At 37.3% G+C, this 20,242-nt stretch overlaps 1 protein-coding gene across 2 annotated transcripts in view; it reads right to left on the reverse strand.

Moving 5' to 3' along the window:
• LOC150089412 (ribosomal RNA processing protein 1 homolog A-like) overlaps window positions 1-5,244 on the reverse strand; it is an 84,074-nt gene extending 78,830 nt beyond the window's left edge. For both annotated transcript variants that reach the window (XR_016546666.1, XM_090368575.1), the window contains exon 1: window positions 5,117-5,244. Coding sequence is in view for 1 of the 2 variants with exons in the window: in XM_090368575.1 (XP_090224701.1) it covers window positions 5,117-5,240 (124 nt within the window). In the remaining variant the exon portion in view is untranslated. The remainder of the gene's footprint in view (window positions 1-5,116) is intronic.
• Window positions 5,245-20,242: the final 14,998 nt, after the last annotated feature.

Genomic DNA, 20,242 nt, shown 5'->3' on the forward strand with positions numbered 1-20,242 from the left:
TAGGAACTATAAAAACACTAACAGAAATGACTCAAAGATATGAAGATACACATATATGTTTTTGTTTATATTCTGACACGACCACCAGGTCAGAAGAGTTTACAATAAATTATCAGTACAAACATTAATTGTATTTAGCAGTGAATGGCTTGAACCCTGGTCTGCTCAAAGAGTGCGTGTTACTGCACTCTTGCTCCTGACCACTCAGCTACATCAGGCCTAATATATATTGTCCTCTTTCTGCACAAATATTACCAAACTGAGTAGTTAAATTGCATATGATGACCATATTACAATAATATAATAAACTTTCTTATTATATGATTTCTATTTTATTATTTCTAAATTTCAAATTTTGCTTAATTAACTATTTTCTCCTTCAGTGGGAAAGCTGTACCCCATCCTTGGCTGAAAATGTCATCAGTGCACTTCTGAAAAGAGCATAAACCATTTTATTTGAAGAAGAAAAATATAAATAAATAAATAAAACAACTAGTAATAATTGTTGTTTACCTCCCCACATAACAGTAATAGTATGTGGGGATTGACACAAACTGCCAAACAAGCATACTGAAAGCGAATATCACACAAAAATATTGTGTATGGTTTGCTTTTTCTTCAAACAAAATTGGTTTATGTTCATTTCAGAAGTACAGCAATGGTGTTTTCAGACTAAACTGCAGATGAAAAGAACTTTTCCATTGAGAAAAAAACAGTTGATTAAGCAAAACTTTAATTCAGAAATTATAAAATCTACTTATTCCAATTGTAATATAAAATTCAAAAATTTCAGCCAAAATATGACAACAAAGGCAAAGTGTCTAAACCTAAAAATAAGTGAGATCGACCTAGCACCTTTTAATTGAAACACCCTGTACATGGTTGGTATGCAAGCTTGGTCTTTTTCTCATAGTACTATCTGAATTCAACTAACAAGTATTGGCAAATATTGAACAATTTCTTCATGAAAAGTGTACGAAATGGAAGAAGAAAGGGTATTCAATCATTGAAAGAGGAAAGGGTACTCTTTGCTCCTTGAAGCGCGTATGAGAGATTTCTTAGATGCTTTCTGTTTACTAGCAATAATAGATAGTGTGTTTGATGTTTAATAGACAACAAGTGGGTGATCATGTCTAACTCTTTTGGAATCAAGCTAGAGTGTACAAACATCTCTCATCCAGCAATCATAATTTGCTCCCCTCCTTACTCTGAAGGGTAGGTGGGAAAATTAAATTATAGCAAACACATCTGCACAAATAGCAGTTTATAATTTGGCTTATTATAGTCCCTCTTTTTTTTTTTTTTTTTTCAAATCATGCTGGATGAAAAATTGAAAAGTGTAAGGGAGTAATAACAGAAGACAAGTGAAGAAATTAGTATAATAAAATAAAATTTCAAAGGAGAAATGAGATAAATAATGGAGATAACAGTACCTCAAATATGATCTGCAGAGGTAATGTTGTCATTCAGGCTAGTAATTAATAAAAAGGCACTTCACTCTGTTGTGATAAACCACTAAGAATGACCAAAATATATATATATACAAATATAATTAAACTGAAGAGCAAACATTAATTCACTATTTTAATTAATATATATTATTTTCATTTAGAGTTAACTACTACTTCCAGAAATGGCTAGCAACGTGTGATAACTTATTTACCTTTTTGAAATATTTCCTCAACCTTGTGTATGTATCTGGCCATTAAATTAAATGTTTTTGTTTTTTATTAAAATAATCAATACATTATAAAGTATCTTTTTATCAATATACGACTGTTTTCAATTCAATAAAAAAGTTAATTTTTTTTTATAACAAATATTTGAATCTAATAAGCATCACATGAGCACTTGTATTCTTTTTAGGGATGTAAATGGTTAATTGTTATTTTTACCTGATAAAATTGTAACATTTCTTCTGTGAATTTTTAAACTAGAACTGTAGATAACTTGGGATGGAAGGGTAGTTTCGCTACTGAGACTTGTATGGTACAGTTCTTAAAAGACATGGGGAAGGTTGAAAATCTCATGGAGATCCAAAAATTTGCAGTTAAAATTCTGATGCATCTGTATAATGCAGGTAATCATGCCTTTCTAATCCACTTTATACTCTTGTAATTTAATTAAAATCAAACATTATTTATTTATTTTTTTAATTTACAGTTTTATCACAGCTGCCTGTGCTAATGTATCTCTTAAAACTGAAGAGTTGCTTGCACTTATGAAGGAGTTCATTTTTATTTCTAAAAGTGGCATATAAAAATTTTGGAAATCCTCATTCTGGAATTATTAAAACAGATAACACTTAGCTGTGCATGAGTTAAGAAATGCATCAGTGGGAATAAGGAACGGCAATTTTTAAAATTATATAACCAGTGACAAGTACATGGAGGTCGAGGAGGAGGTGGAGAAAAAAGCCGAAGATTATAACTTTTCAGATAAGAGATACAGTGAAACTTCTCCTAACGGACACCTCTCGTTAACGGACATCTCTCTACAACGGACATTTTCAAATTCCCCAACTCACCTCCATTGGTTTTAACGTGTTTGCAGCTTCTGTCTAGCGGACATTCTCTGTAACGGACGCGGACAGGCAATCTGCACTGTTTCATTTAGATTAGCACTTAATTTGATCTCCCCATAACGGACAGCGGGCGAGCTTACGGCCCTTTTTCTATGAACGTTTCTTCCACGTATTGCCTCAATCGTGTGTTTATTTTCTATTTCCGATTCTCTGAATTTTATCAAGGTTTACGTCGCGGTTCTAAACCCTTTTTCAAGAATTTTAAGGCACGTGTAAAACTTCTGATGAATTCGGTGTGTGCAGGGGTGGGGAATATGGTCGGCCTTTCGTCTTTTCAGTTTTGTTCAGTGTCATGTGAAGTGCACAATGTCTTCTCGTAAACATTTAACTTTAAAAGATAAAGTCGAACTCATTAATGCGTATAATCGGCAAAAAAAAAATAGTGTTCGCAATCTCGCTGCAAAATTCAAAATCGGGAAGACGCAGGTAAGCGACATCCTAAAGAAAAAAAATGAACTGCTCAAACAATTTTGGCAACACGGAAATGATCAGGTTCAAAAATCATTCCCGAAAACTGTTGGACTTCAAATTGACAATGTTACGTATGAGTGGTTTTGTCACGAACGTGCTAAAAAAAATTCCCATTAATGGGCCTATTATTAGGGAAAAGGCTTTGGAGGTTGCGAAATCTATGGGAGTAAATGAGTTCAAAGCTTCTGTGGGATGGCTAGACAAGTTCAAAACTCGGCATAAAATTTCTTGGAAAACCCTAAGTGGTGAAGGTGGATCTGTTGATACAGGGGTTGTAACAGATTGGACCGTCCAATTGGAAGATTTATGTCGTGATTTTGAAGCTAAAGATATTTACAACTGTGACGAGACAGGGTTGTTTTTTAAAGCTCTTCCTGAAAAAACAATGAGTCAAAAAAACGAAAAGTGCCACGGCGGCAAAATTTCTAAGGAACGCTTGACTGTACTATTGTGTACAAATATGCTGAGAGACTTTGAACAACCTCTTGTTATAGGAAAACCACAAAATCCTCGTTGTTTCAAGGGCATAAAGTTGAATCTTTTGAATGTTGACTGGAAGTCTAATAAAAAAGCGTGGATGACACGAGATATCATGAGCGAATGGATAAGTCACTTTAAATAAAACATGATTCGTCAAAACAGAAAAATTATTCTTTTCATGGATAATGCTGCATCTCACCCGCACATTGAATTGTCTAACATTCAAATCGTTTTTCTGCCACCAAACACATCTGCAGAGTGTCAGCCCTTGGATCAACGGATAATAAAATTTTTAAACTTAGCTACAGAAAACGAGTTTTTAAGACATCTCATTGCAAACATGAATGATGTAACATGTGCGAGTGACCTTGCAAAGAAAATCAGCATCCTAGATGCGATTCAATGGATTTCCTCTTCAGTAAACGCAATTAGAAAACAAACTGTCGTGAACTGTTTTGTAAAGTCTGGCTTCTCAAACGCAAAAATTGAAGTTGTGAACAGCAATGTGGTGTACCAAGAAGAACAAGAACTTCAACATCTATTGATAATGTACGATACTTCCGCTACAAGTGACCCTGGCTACAAAGATAGAGACTCGAACCTCACTACAGAAGATGGTGCTCTAGATATCAACGACATTATCATCGATATTTTTCAAGAAGTTCCTCATGAGGATGAAGAAATGGAAGGGGGTCATTCTGTCGAAGAACATATTAACGACGAACCACCGATGAAAATAGAAGAAGCGCTCATACAAATCAATCGTTTAAAAATGTTTTTAGCCGCCGAAGAAGATACTGAAGGACTTTCGATGGTTTCTTCACTCCAAACAAATGTTGAAAACAAAATTATCAGCCGGAAGAAGGTGCAGAAGAAAATAAGTGATTACTGTATGTATTTTTCTTAAGATAAAGTCATAAAATGCATAGCACAATTGTATGTATATTATTTACAAAAATATTGTGCAAAATCTGTATATAATTTAATTTAATTTTACATTAAACGTTTAACGATTTTTCTTTATCTCTTGTGTATGTAATTGTATATTATTTACAAAAATATTGTTTAAAATCTGTACATATTTTAAGTTAATTTTACATTAAAGGTTTAACGATTTTTCTTTCTTTCTTTTTTTTTTTCCCTCAGACTTCTTGTTAGCGGACACTTCTCTCTAACGGACACATTTTCGTTCCCCATGACTGTCCGTTAAAGGGAAGTTTCACTGTATCTAAAACCCAGGAGCTCACATCTGGGGAGTATGGGCTTGGGAAACCCAGTGTGCTGAGCTGGATATCATCATTCTTCTCATCCTTGGTGATTCCCTTCTTTCTTTCCTTCTATCTCTCTCTCTCAGGGTAACGCGAGAATTTTTTTTTTTTTTTTTTTTTGGCTGGTGTAGCATAAGACTCAGGCTTCCTTGCACCATATGGCTAATAATAATAACCCTCACATGTCATTGTTGAAACATTGGAAAAGCGAATGTGCTTACAACCAAATGCATTATCAATAAACAAATACCACGAGTTTGCTAACGCGTGGGTACTACAATGAATTTTCGTAACTAAGAATTGTATGACTTACCATTGCTCGAATTTGATCTTACAGTAAGCCATATACGAAGATTTTTTAAAGCTTTATCTCGGATCTTTTTGTCATTTCCAGCAAGGCGTTGTGCAAACTGAATTTCAGGAGTAATTTTAAACATTTTGCCTTCTGTTTTAGCCGCCATTTCTCGTTTACAAGTTCTACAACGCCACCTAGCTTGAAATCAAAATATAAATTTCAAGAAGTAAATATAAAAAAATAATATTTATAAAAAGAAGTTGATCAAAATTTTGTCAAATCGAGGAAACTGGAATATTTTCACGGAACAGATCGAAACACACCTTAGGGTAATAAAAAATATAAGCTATTTAACACGTGTGCATGATGTAACCGATGCCTGTGATGGACGAACTGGAGCGGTGTTTCAGGACTTTGTCGTCCATTCCGAGCACGGCGTGTATAAAAGTAAATCCAAATATAGGTAAATATGCGCTCGCGCGCGCGCGCACACACACACACACACACACACACACACACACTTCATTTCTTATGGCTTCTAAACATTTGGTGGTGATTTCATTAATTTTATTTTTTTCTATTTTATTTAACTTTGCTTGCGGCACAACCTTCGACTATCCATCGCTCCATTTGTGGTGATGGAAATTTTACGTCAGAAAATAATATCGACAATACACTAATACTGACAGCACTACAGAAATCTTCCGCCATATATTCGTATGTTTCAAATCAGAAGGTTAGCTTGGATTGATCCCATCTGACCTTCAATTTTCCACTCATCTGACAGCTGTAAACAATCAAAAGCAGAGTAATAGAGTTGATGGTGGTGATGTGGGGGGATTCCTACCGACGAATTTCCAAACGGGTTACATTTACCCAGGTTTTTTATTTTAATAACGTCCTGGAATCATAATTAATGGTTGAAAATTTTGAACCTTTAGAAACTAAGTTATGCTAATAATATTTGGATACTTTGTTTTATTATATACTTCGAATATAATTCGAATATTGCTCCTGACATCTCAAAGGATTTCGATCGTGTTTGGCATAAAGGTCTTTTAAACAAGCTTCCATCTTATGGTTTGCCAACTGTTTTTTGTAATTGGTTATCAAGTTTTCTCTCTGATCGCTCACTGAAGGTGATGATAGATGGCTCTCTGTCTTCTAACTTCTCCACTGATCCTGGTGTCCTTCAAGGTTCGGTACTTTCCCCCCTCTTTTCCTCTTGTATATTAATGACCTTCTTCCATTGACTGGAAATCCTATCCATAGTTTTGCCGATGATAGCACATTACATTCCACTTTCCATTTTGAGAAACCTTACCCTGCTCAATCAGCTTCAACTTCTCGAATATCCGCTACCAATTCCTTAAATGCCGATCTCCAGATAATCCTCCAGTGGGGCATAGACAACTTAGTTGATTTCGATCCTTCTAAAACTCAGTCTTGTCTTATATCTCACTAAAAGGACTCTTCTGCTCCTATGCTTATCTTTGGTGACACTCCGATTTCTAGGCAAAATGATATATCTCTTTTTGGGATTACCCTGACTTCTAACCTCTCTTGGCACACGCACATAACAAATATTGCTTTCTCTGCATCTAAAAAAAATTGGTTTTCTCTTTCGCTCTCGGCGTTACTTTTCTTCCAAACAGCTGTTTACTCTGTACAGATCCCGGGGGCTCACATCTGGTGAGTATGGGCTTGGCACACCCAGAGTCCTGAGCTGGATATCATCATTCTTCTCTTTCTTGGTGATTCCTTTCTACTTCTGTCTGTCTCTTTCTCACTCTCAGGGTAACTCGGGATTTTTTTTTTTTTTTTTTTTTTTGGCTGGTCCAGCATAAGCCTCAGGCTTCCTTGCTGCATATGGCTAATAATAATAATAATCGAAAATCTGCCCTACAATGTAATATTGTTCTGACGTATGTGGCGGTGCCCCGAAAACCTCTCTCAGGCTTCTAGATTCCATTCAGAAGAGAGCAGTTACGTTAATTAATGACACCTGTCTAACAGAGTCTCCCTATTCGCTGTCTCATAGACGTACTGTTTCTGCTTCATGCCTCTTCTACAGGCTTCTGAATTGGCTTCTATAATTCCCGCTCTCTCTTTCAAAACAGTCCGAACACGTGCCGCCACCAGCCAACATCCATTCATTGTCCAACTTCAAACTGACAGAACCAACTTTTCATCTTCCTCGTTTATTCATTCAACTGCCGTTTTCTGGAACAACCTTCCTTCATACGTATTTCCTGAAAATTACAGTCTACAGAAGTTCAAGTATAATGTTAACAAATATCTTCTTTCGTCTTCTCAACCTCCAACCCAACACAGTACTAAGTACTATAGAAGAAGAACTCTTCATTATATACAGAAAGCACATTGCTGTATACAACTCCCTTCAATGCTACAAGCAAAGGGTTTACACAAAAGAAATCACACAACATAATAAACACAAAAAAAAAGAGCATTATGACTCTTGAAAGGTTTGAACAGATTCTAATACCTCTCGTGTTTTGGGTTTATATAAAAAAATAATAATAATAAAACGAATATTATATATTCGTTTTATATACTTCGTTCGATAACGAACGCAAGGTTTTCTGCTGTGGGGCTTTAAGCATAAGGGAAAAAACTATGGCTTCGGGCTCTGCTATCTGAAAGTACTTAACTCATTTTCATTTGTGAAAATAAAAATCTATAATCACATATTCTAGGGTCACTTCACATGGCTAGACTAAGGGCCCCCATGTCTAAATGCGCCCCCGATTCCTGATTTAACTTTCATCTAATAGATAATTTTCCTCAATAACAGAATCTAAGAAGCGAAATTATTTTTATATATAGTATATATATTTTTCACTCTTTGAACACACTGTGAGATTTCAAGTGGGATCAAGCTTTCTTCTGTGAGATACATGATGTGGTTACAGGTTATATCGATATAAATAACCACAGTATAATCCCTCAGGAGAAAGCATGATGCCACTTTGACCGTATAAATGTATTTGTACATCCAGTGCCGGCCAAATTAGCATTAGTAGAGGCATATGATGCAAGAAAGCAAGCTTATGCAGTATCAGCCAAAAAAAAAAAAAAAAAACTGCTCTCATTTCACCCCTCCACTCAGTCCAAACACCCGTCCAGTTGAGCCCCAAACTCATTCAGGCCACCAACCCTAATACTGCCAGCACTACATTTAATGGCGGTCTCCTATGATCAGTGATGACACCAGAAATTGCTGAAGCATACTTAACTATGAAGCTGAAAGCGCTCTCTTCAGCACAAAATAAGGGCCCACTCACATACGTACGTGTAGCGTGCCACTACCCAATAAGCATTAACTTTTGGGGTTGCCCTTCCAAGTTCGTAAATGAAATGGGGTTTTCAGGTCCCAAGCTGATATCATGGGTACACAGTTTTCAACTGATGTCATATGTCCTCAATAGAAAATTCGTTTAAGAGCCGGCAGTTACAAAAATATGATTGGTGTTCCCGTTGGTCTAAGGCCTGAACATGTTGCGTACGATATGAGAACATTTACAAGTTCAATACTGCCTGGCAGAGTGTGGACGTATTTCTGTAGACAGTCATCTCAGCTTCATCCAAGTACACCTTCACATTGCAGCAGAAACAACAGCTTCTGCCTGAAGAAAGTGAAGCTTTTGTCCACTAGTGTGTGGTGTAGTCCCGCCCCATAGCTTAATTATGCGCTGCTAAACTTACATAATAATTATATAAGTACAATACAGTTATATTTTTAATGTATGTTCCGACGAGCCATACATATCACTTTAATTAAAAACATACAGTAGAATCTTAAAGCCTTATAGAACTCCAACACAGAGTTATCTGATGAGGGTGAAGAAATGTTCTTTACACAGACCATGCTTACACAGCAAATAGGTCTGTAAAATTAGTTCTTATTGAGAGAAATGGCAGAAATATATATTTATTTGGGGGAAAAAAAGAAGATTTTAACAAGTACGCAATTTAGTATTAGTTGTAAACAAACAAATGATTAATAATAAACAATAATTTAAAGGAAATAAATCAGATACCTAGTACTATCTTTTGCCTTCAACATATCTTTCTTGATTAAATATACTTATAATAATTCCATCTTTCTAAAATTCTTTTTGCAAAGAAGTGCGCTACTTCTTTCACCCCAACTGTAAGGCCAATCCTACCATTGTACTTCTTAATGTTTTTATTCTTCGAAGGGAGGAAACTTCGTTCAGCAGAACAGATTTCCGCAGGAAGTACTGCTAATATATTTAAGTTTTATTATATTCGGTATTGGGTTAAACAGAATGAAGTTCTTGGTCCCCAAGAATGAAAATGTTTCTAATGTGCTTTCAGGACACAGAGGCTGATCATTTCAAAACATAAATTCTCTTCTGACAACTTTTTTCTATTACTATGATGATTTCATCAAAATATTTCAGTGCTAGAAACACTTTTTTTTTGGTAGTTGTTGGCGCATAGGCTTCTGTGGCCATAATGCACCTCCCAAGGTTTTTGCAGTACTTTGATCCAAGCCCGAGGCGGGAATCGAACTGCGACCTTTGGGTTGCTAGGCAGGCACTTTACCCACCTGGCTAGCCCGGTCGGCGCTAGAAACACTACTTGATCAAAAGATCAAGTACTTGCCATTACTTCTCTTGGAACAACAAATTGACTGAAAACATTCTCCGAAATTCAAAAACTGATGCTAAATTTCATGTATGACAAAATATAAGAATGGGATGTAGGCTGCTCTCCTAAAATATATTTCCTGCTGTATCTGCAGACATGCTGCTACTTGAAAGATGTGTCTTTACACTTCTGAGAACTGAAAGATCATGTCCCGATTTTTAGGACTGGCCAAACAAGACTCTAAAAGAGGTGTCGGAAGAACAACACTTCTTGTTAAATATTTCTTCTGTATATGTTAGGTCTTATATACACTGAAAAGACAGAATTCATGGGGTTCCTGGGCAAGGCGGCGCGCTCATCCCTCTCACTAGTGGACGAACCCACAGCTTGGCAAGTATATAGGTACACTGCATCACTGAATTCACATAGACGGTAATTCGATGCCAGTAGGGATAAACGTCGTGAGTTAACCGACTTTGAAAGACGCATGATAGTGGGTACCCAATGCATGGGTCACTGTATCGCGGAGGTGGTACACAAATTGCACTATCCCCGTTCGATAGTATCAAGAGTGTATCGGGAATATGCTATTTCTGGAATAACATCTCATCGTGGACAGAGCTGTGGGCGGAGAAAAGTGGTGGTTGAACGTGGCCGTCGACGTCTGTCTTTCATCCAACTGGATCGCGACAGTGGCACAAATCACTGCCAGCTTCATCGAGGGAGGTGCCAGAAACGTCTCCACCAAGACCATTAGGCGATCATTAGCGCAATAGGTTATGGGAACTGCCGACCCAACAGAGTCCCATTGCTAGCATCACGACACAGGATTCTACGCCTCAGTTGGGTGCAAGGACATCGGCATTGGACTTTGAATGATCGGAGATAGGTCTCCAAGTCCGATGAGTCTGGTTCCAGTTATTTTGAGCGGACGGAAGGGTGCGTATCTGTCGGAAACCGCACAAAGCTATGAGCCCGTCATATCAACAAGGAACTGTTCAGGCAGATGGACGGTCGGTAATGGTTTGGGGTATGGTCAACTGACATACGTTGATACCTCTGTTACGTCTAGACGCATCTCTGAACGTCCAGATTGTGTCCATCCTCGCAGACCATCTGCATTCCTTCGTGGTCACGTGCCCCCACAGGGTAATGGACTTTTTCAGCAGGACAATGCGCTTCCCCACAGAGCCATGATGACAAGTACATGGTTCGAAGAGCATTCCGCAGATTTTACCAGCCATGAACCCTGTGGAGCACCTTTGCGATGCTGTGGAAAGGTCCGTTCGAGCTTTGGATGCTCTACCCAGGAATGCGACGGATTTACAGACAGCAGTGCAGGAAGCCTGGATGTAAATACCTGTGGAATGCTTTCGTGAACTAGTGGACTCAATGCTTCTCCGTGACTGCCCTTATCCGGGCGAAAGGTTGGCCTAATCGTTACTAGGTAAGTATCCCATGATATCTGTCCACTCGGTGTATATCTGAATTGGGACAGAGCAGGATTTTTGAAAGATATGCATCATGAAAAAGAAAAATTCTCAGCGATTTTCAAAGAAATTATGAACTCAAAAATTTGATATTGAATTAATATAAAAGTGGAGGGAATGAAACCTGCAGATTAAGCTGCTAAACATTCACTTATTCAAGATCCAGTTAATTATCAAGTATTGTTAACTATTATAAGAGTGCCATGCAAAAAAGTTTTTAAAAGAACAACGAACACACAGTGTAAAAATAAACTACTACAATTTAAACAAGAACCGGAGCCATAAATGTTAAGCTGAAGATCGAACAAGTAGGAGGAGGTATTCTTTGCCAAAACACGAATTGGACTCATCCTAATCCTGCATAACTTTGCAGCACATATGGTTTATCTTTGTATTGTACGATTTCTGAAGTAAAATATTCTAAGCACTGGGGTGCTGACAGACGTTTCCTGTTATAACTTTGTGGATCTTAATTTGGTCTCGCTTTCTCAGAATGATTTTTGAAGGGTTTAGGAGCATCAGTGACTAAGGCCATATTGCTCAGTGTATATTGTTGTAATCTGCGCGTGTTCTGAGGTCGATTTTCTGTTTGCTGGCCGAAAAACCCACGCTATTCTCTCCTGAGACCGACTAGCACAACCACATTGTGAAAAAGTCCCATGAAAATTCCTCCTGTCATCGACGGGACTCGAACTTGGGTCTTTTCCTCCCGGTGTGGGGAGGATGGCGATCCTGCCAACTGTGCTACCCACGAGGGCCGCTTACTCGGACAGTAACAATGGTGGAGCATGCGTTCCACCATTTCCGTGATGTCTGAGGTGACCCCAAGCACAATTCGATAATTAAGTGGTAATGTGCAGATTTAAATTTATGGACTGCAAAACTTTGTTTTAATTTTTAATTAAAACAAAGTTTCTTAGTATGAAAATACCAAACAGGAAAGGTATTAAAACTTATAGTAATTAGTACCGAGCATGGGTTAAAGATTAAAGATACTCGTTGACATAACACTTGGAATTCTGTATACAGTAATTTTTAAGATATACAATTGAAGAAAAGTCGTTGCTGAAGACAGAGGCCCTCCGTGGGCAGGGGCAACAGTGCGTAGCACACGCTTCTTGATTAGACTGGGGTTTGAGCCCGTGACCACCAAATACAGAGGATGTGGAAAGGTCAGGGAATGACCACCGTATATCCTCGGAGCAATATGCCCTTAGTTGCTAATGCTCCTAAAAACCAAATAACAACAACAACAATCTGAAGATAGAAGTTCAAGGATAAATGAGGAAGAACCGTTAGTTCTCTTAGTCTGAAGTTGGACAGTAAAATGGATGGTGAGTGGCTGTGGTAGGTGGTCGGGCTGATTTGGACCACAGTAGCAATTGGAATCTCTAATCAATAACTATAGATGCTAATTCAGAAGAATAGTACTCATGAAATTATCTACAGAAAAACACAGAGCAGAATAGAATTCTTATGATACAGAGTAGAGAGACTTGGTAGGGTACGGGACATTAATTAACCTGAGTGCCTTCTTTTGAATGGAGTTTAGAAGCCTGAGAGAGGTTTTTGGGACATACAAATCAGCCGAACCATAGAATACTGTTCTGTAGATGCGGAAAAAATATTCTATTGGGCAGATTTGAAATTTGAACAGAGCGAGTAGCTGTTTAGAAAAGTAACGATGAGAACGAAAGAAAGCCAATTTTTTAAATGCAGAGGAAGCAATATCTGTGATTTTTTTTTTTTTTTTTTTAGGATAGAAGACAGGATTGAAATTAACTAAGTTTCTTTGCCCCAATGGAGAATTACCCGCAGATCAGCATTTAAGAAATCGATATTCGAGAAGTTGAAGCCGTTTGTCCAGGGCAGGGTTTCTCAAAGTGGAAGGGAGAATGCAATGTGCTACCATCAGCAAAACTGTGGATAGGATTTACTGTCAGTGGAAGGTCGTTAATATACAAGAGGAAAAAGAGTGGGAGAAAGAACCTTAGGGAATATCAGCATTAAAGATTGGATTGGAGAACTTAGAAGATAGAGAGCCTCTCTACCGTTTATCCGCAGAGAGAAAACTGGATACCCATTTGCAAAAAATAGCCGGGAAAAATTTCGAAGAAAATTTTTCCGACTGTTTTCTACAAATGGGTATCGTTTTCTTTATCCCTTTTCCAGCTGTTTTATTCAAGCCATTAACCTCCACAACACCAGATGGGAGTTTGTTCCAACAATCAACCACCCTCTGGTTGGGACAGATTTCTCCTTATCTGACCAGCAACCTCCTTCCTTGATTTGAATTTATATCTCTTCCTATGTAACCTCAGCAAAAATGAAGGATTCCATCAGCATTCAGCTTACTCAATCCATTCGAAGCCGTAAACCCCTCAATCATATCTCCTCCGAAGGGTGCCTAGTTTCTAGATGCTGTAATTTACAAAACTGAAGCCTCTCCAGGAAAGAGCACCCTTCTATTCCCGTCACCAATCTTGTTGCTCTTCTTTGCACCCGTTCCATCAGATCCACGTCCTTCCTAAAATGAGGCTTCTAGACCTGTATACAGTATTCAAGTTTTAGCCTAATCATTGCCTTATACAAAGCGATAATCACCTTAATGTGCCTGCTGGAAAAATTCCTGTATATCGATGACAAAAACCTATGACAGTGGTTTTCAACCGGGGTGCCGCAACAACGTTCCAGGGGTGCCACGTAATTTGGGTTTAAGTTACATAAACTTATTATTTTTTTTAAATTTATATGTTTATTTCATTATAAAAAGGTGTAGTATCTTTTTAATTTTGTGGTGATCTATAACTGATGTTTATTAAGTACCTCTATTTTATTAAAGAATAAAATTATTATATACTGTATACAATATATATATTTGTATTATCAAATGTAATTTTTATAATTATATTATTGTAATAACTATCATATAACATGCATTTTTTAATATTAGATATATATGATTATATACATACACACACACACACACACACACACACACACACACACACACACACACACACACAGGGAGCGAATCGGATCTAACAGGCAGAAATCGAGTAAGGGTGCCGCAAAATAAAATAAATTACTTAGGGGTGCCGTTTTTAAAAAGAAGGTTGAAAACCACTACCCTATGAGCTGTCCTGGCAGCCTGTCTGCACTGCTCACAGAACCCCAGGGCTTTTTCATTCTCCGCTGTCCTGAGTGTGGCACCACACAACTGGTACGTTAATCTGAGTTTACTGCTCCTCGTGTGAAGTATCTTGCATTTGTCAATGTTAAACTTCAATTGACACTCCTCAGCCCATCTGCTTAATTTGTCTAGGTCTTGTAGTTGCATTCCTTGATTAACTGAGATTAACTTCCTCTACCAACCTTTGTATCATCTGCAGACTTAAACATTAAGCCTTATGTGCTTTCATCAATATTAATAAATATTGAAAACAACAGTGGGCCCAGCGGTGAACCGTGTAGGACACCGCTAAAAACATTAGTCCAAGAAGAGTAGTGTCAATTCCTAACGACTGGCTTATCCTACTCAACAGTCTCTTTATTAAGAGCAGAACTTTCTGTAACATCCTCCAATTTGTATAGAAATCTTTTATGTGCAACTGTATCGAAAGCCTTTCTGCAATCGAAATATATGACGTCAAAATTATTTTATGCTTACAATTACTTTTTTACTGTGTCATGGTATCCAATCAGATTTGGTTAGACAGGATTGCTCTTATCAAATCCACGCTGTGAATGTAGTATATAATTATGAAACTATTGTCTTGTCCATTTTCATGCTTATAAAACCGTTATAAACACAAAAATTGGACATTTCGTCACGAGGACACATTTATTTAACAATAATCGAGAATATCGAATTATTTTAAATAATGATTCAAATACCATACGTAAGCTACCTTCCGAGATAGTTATGATCCCAAACATACAATTCTGAATTATCAACAAATCTAAGAACAACTCAGTAACAGTATAATTAGGAAGGTGGTGGGTAATAACAGTTACTAATAATGAAGCAGCATTTAACAAGAACTTTTTTCTGAAGGTTCTGTTAAAGAAGGTAACATTTGCTACTGGATTAAAATAAATGGATTGCAAAAAGCAATGATAAATCACTTAACACCAATTTACAATATTAAGTCGGTCTTTTAGGATAGGTTTACTCATGCTAAAATATATAGTTATGATCCCAGGGTAGCTAGCCAAAGCCTATTTATCCCATGGTGGAGTAAACATACTAAAAAGTAAGACATAGTGCAACTGAATTGATACAAAATTTGTTTCAAAAAATAGTTGAAAACAATTCAATATAGTGTTCACTATGGTGATTTCAATTCCGAATCATAAATATCTTGCAGTCCTACATATGGACACTGGGAAAGTTTTTTTTGCCACTATTATACGTTTTTTAAAGGTTAATTTATTTAGCCGTATTGACTAAATGTATTATACAATTTAGTCAATAAGGCTAAATAAACACTTAAAAAACTCATGGGAAAATATAGGGGAATTAAACCCCAAGAAAATAAATTTTTATTACTTACTTGTAGGGAGGGGAATTTAGGTGTTCAGTAACTACCAAAACAACTAAGGCTATGAGTGTCGGTGCAACGTGTCTATAAATTGTGATCTGCTCAGCTGTTTTTTTTTTTTTTTTGTATGAAAATCTTCAATAGGACAAAACCATGCTACACTCGCCCGAGACAAATTAATTCAGCCACATGAAACAAGATAAAAGTTCCTCCCACCATTGACTGGCTTGAGATCCTAGTCAACGTTGGGAGGAACACCTTGTGGAAGGACACTGATTATAACCAGTGCTATCAGTGTGCGTTGATTATCCTGTCTACCTCATAATACGTTCACTAACTAATCAGAGTGAGAATAATACCACCTTTTGACCACAATACAGTTCTTTTGCATCTTGGCATGGACCCCACTGGGTGTCCTATGGTGGCACTACACATGTGTTGCACAATGGGTCCAGTAATGCCTGCACATTGTAAGGTGGATGGTCGTAACATCGAATGCCGTTTTCCAGTAGGTCCCAAACATGCCTAATTGGTCCTTGCGGGGGTAGCACAGTTGGTATAATATTCATCCACCCCACACCAGCTGGAAAATATCTGAATTCGAATCCTGTCGATGACGCGAGGAATTTGTCTTTTACGATCCTCACAATTAATATGATATATAAAAATAATGAGATTAGAGAGTTCTGATCTGATAACACAGGCATTCTGTGTGTTCTCTTCAATATGCCTGGTCAGCATGAAGAGGAAAAGACCAAACCCTCCAGCACATTACAGCACGACAAAACAAATGGCCCTCAGTCCCCAGTGGTTTTCACTCCCCCTCTCGCAGCAGCGAGAGGATCAGAGTGAAAGCAGAGGGTGCTAACAATATCTGGGTACGACCAGGCTGCCATGCACGGAAACTGAACTTGGCCTGTTATAACGTAAGGTCGCTTATCGGTGAAGACAAGATATTAGAGCTGGAAAAGGAATTAAAAAATGTGAATTGGAATATCATCGGTCTGGCTGAAACAAGAAGAAGAAATGAATCACTTATAAGTTTATCAAGTGGAAATCTGCTGTACACCAATGGAAACAGTGAAAGAAGAGAAGGCAGAGTTGGCTTTATATTGGAAATTACAGCCCAATTAGCTTGTTATCCCACATTTACAAGTTGTTTACAAGTGTCATTACTAACCGATTAGAAAGAATACTTAATGAGAATCAACCAAAAGAGCAATCTGGCTTTAGGACAGGATTCTCAACTATGGATCACTTTCACGTAATATCACAGCTAATGGAGAAAGCAAATGAATATAAAACACCATTATGCCTGAAATTTGTGGATTATGAAAAAGCATTTAGTTCCATACAGCATAAGGCAATGTTTCGGGCACTGGAAAGATAAGGCGTAGATATCACATATATTATGATTTTGAAGAAAATATATGAGAACGCTACCTCCTTTATTAGACTAGACAAAGACAACAGGAAATTTAAAATTGAGAAAGGAGTTCGACAAGGAGAGAGAACAATATCTCCGAAGTTGTTTACAGCTGCCCTTGAGGAAGCTTTCAGAAGCTTAGACTGGTTGCAGAAAGGAATCAACGAGAATGGAGAGTAGCTAATCCATTTACGATTTGCTGATGACATTGTGGTCATAAGCCATGATCCCAAAGAATTAGAGGAAAATGTTAGTCAGTTATGCAGAGTTAGTAAGGATTTTGGACTAAAGATGAATATGGCTAAAACAAAAGTAATGAAGAACAAGTATGCCACAGAAAGGGATATAATGATTGAAGGAGCAGTAATTGAAAAGGTGGAGTCATATTTATCTGGGACAAGTCACTGGCTGTAATAATGATAAATGGCTGGAAGTCAAGAGAAGAATAAATTTTGGATGGATAGCATTCAGGAAATATAGTCACATACTGAGGAGCAATATCTCAATTTGTCTAAAACGTAGCTCACATCTGGTGAGTATGGACTTGGCACACCCAGGGTCCTGAGCTGGATATCATCTTTCTTCTTTTTCTTGGTGATTTCCTTCTACTTCTGACTCTTGTTCTCTCTCAGGGTAATCTTGAAATTTTTTTTTTTTTTTGGCTGGTGCAGCATAAGCCTCAGGCTTCCTTGCACCATAGGGATGATAATAATAATAAAAAATAATGAACCAATGTATTACTTCCCGCCATGACTTATGGAAGTGAAACTTGGGCACTCACCCAAAGAATGGAATAGAAGCAGAGAACGACACAGCGAAGAATGGAATGAATTATATTGGGAATCAGACTGTTAGATAAGAAGAAAAACACACAGATTAGGCAGCAAACTCAAGTAAAGGACATTCTTTTCAAAACTAAAGAACTAAAATTGTCTTGGGCAGGACACATAGCTCGAAGACATGATGCGGACTAAGAAAATAACAGAATGGTACCCAAGAGGAGATAGAAGAAAACCTGAAAGACAATGACGGAGATGTCTTCCATTTACTACCCACAAACTCATGAGTTTGTGGGTAGTAAAAGGATGGCCATTGCATAAAACAGAAGGAACTGGAAAGCTGCTGGAGAGGCCTTCATCCTGCAGTGGATTGAAAATGGCAGATGATGATGATAAAAATGATTGGACCAAATTTCAATGCTTACATTAAAGTGGCGGGAAGAGGGGAAGCAAAGCTAAAACAGTATAAAGAAAATTGGGAATAAAACTAACAGTTTTTAGCTTTAATTTTTTCTTCATGCAAAAATAGAATTTTCTGTGAAGCATAAAGAAAATTTTAAAAATTCTAATATTATTTGTACTATGGAATATTCTACTACTTCTCAAAAGTATCATAATTTATTTACATACTGGATTGAATTTAAATATGTTTAATATGGAGGTAGTCACATCAACTGCAATCTTGCCTGATCAAATTTGGTCATTTGAAGTTCTCTTTTCACATTCCAGTTTCACATTATTCATGATGTTACCATTCACTAAATTATTCGATAAGCAAAAGGATGAGCTAATATTTTCTTTAAAAACTAATTAGAACTCATGCAGCATGAATGAGTAAAATTACTTTTAACCCAAAGCCAGATCTGCTTTCCACTATGGAGATCTCAAGCCTAGACTAGCTTGTAGGAAAGTTTCATTAAGCCAGTGAGTCATCGAGTGCTGAAACATGTTGCTTTCACAGGGTAGTTGAGGCAGACAATTTGAATGAATTCAAAGGTCAACTGGATAGTTCCCTATTGAGGAGGGAAGCAAATAATTTGTATTTTCTTATCTACTTTCTTTTTTTATATATAGGCCAATGCAGCAAAAGCCTGTGACTTCCTAACACTATATGTCCATTACTATCATATAAACACACAGTATATATATATATATATATATATTCAAGCATGACAATTTCTTTAACAATCTATTTTTAATGAACACATAATTGTCTACTCCCTAATATCTGTTATCTGGGATAATTGCACTGTTAAAATAAAGCTCGTGCAAAATATTCATGCAAGACATTAGCAAGGCACATGATGCAAGAAAGCAAGCTTATATAGCTGATGCTATGTATGATCCCCTCGCTCCAAATGTCAAGTTCTGCCTTGAATCTATTTAAGCTATCAATTTCTACAATGACAGATGGAAGTTTGTTCCAACAATCAACCACTCGCTAGCTAAAAGCAAACATCTGCACATCTATCCTACAACCGTCTTTCCTCAATTTGAATTTATGCCCTCTCAGGTGATTATTCTGAGGAAGAATCCCATCTGCATTGAACATACACAAACCATTCAAGGCTTTATACACCTCAATCAGATCACCTCGCAGGTGCCTAGTAATTTGCAAAATATAAGCCTTTCTTCGTAAGTGCAAACCTTTGTTTCATTCACTAATCTTGTTGCCCTTCTCTGTACTTGTTCCAACAGCTCTACATCCTTCTTAAAATGAAGCCTCCAGATCTCTTTACAGTACTCAAGGTGTGGCCTGACCATTGCTTTATACAAGGGGATAATCACCTCCATATCCCTGCTAGAAAAATTCCTGTATATCATTGACAAGACACCATGAGCTACTCTTGCAGACCATCTGCACTGCTCAGAAAATTTCATATCGGCCAGCACAATTACCCCCAGGTCCTTTTCATTCTCTACCAATATCAGTATGGTACCACAGAGTTGATATGTTACTCTGGGATTACTGCTTCCCGTATGTAGTACTTTATATTTGTCAATGTTAAACTACATTTGCCACCTCTCAGCCCATCTGCTCAACACCTTCCCAGATCTTGTTGCAGCAGCATAGTGTCAGTAGTGTCCTTAACAACCCTGCCAACTTTCGTATCATCTGCAAACTTGGACATTAAGCCTGATATACCATCATCAATATCATTTATAAATACAGAAAACAACAATGGACCCAACATTGAACCCTGAGGGACTCCACTATTAACATTAGTCCATGAGAAGCAGTGTCTATTGATTACCACTCTCTGACT

This window comes from Mastigoproctus giganteus, chromosome 2 (assembly GCF_048544385.1).
Source record: "Mastigoproctus giganteus isolate SK-2022 chromosome 2, ASM4854438v1, whole genome shotgun sequence".
In the NCBI taxonomy this organism is placed as follows: Eukaryota; Metazoa; Arthropoda; class Arachnida; order Uropygi; family Thelyphonidae; genus Mastigoproctus; species Mastigoproctus giganteus.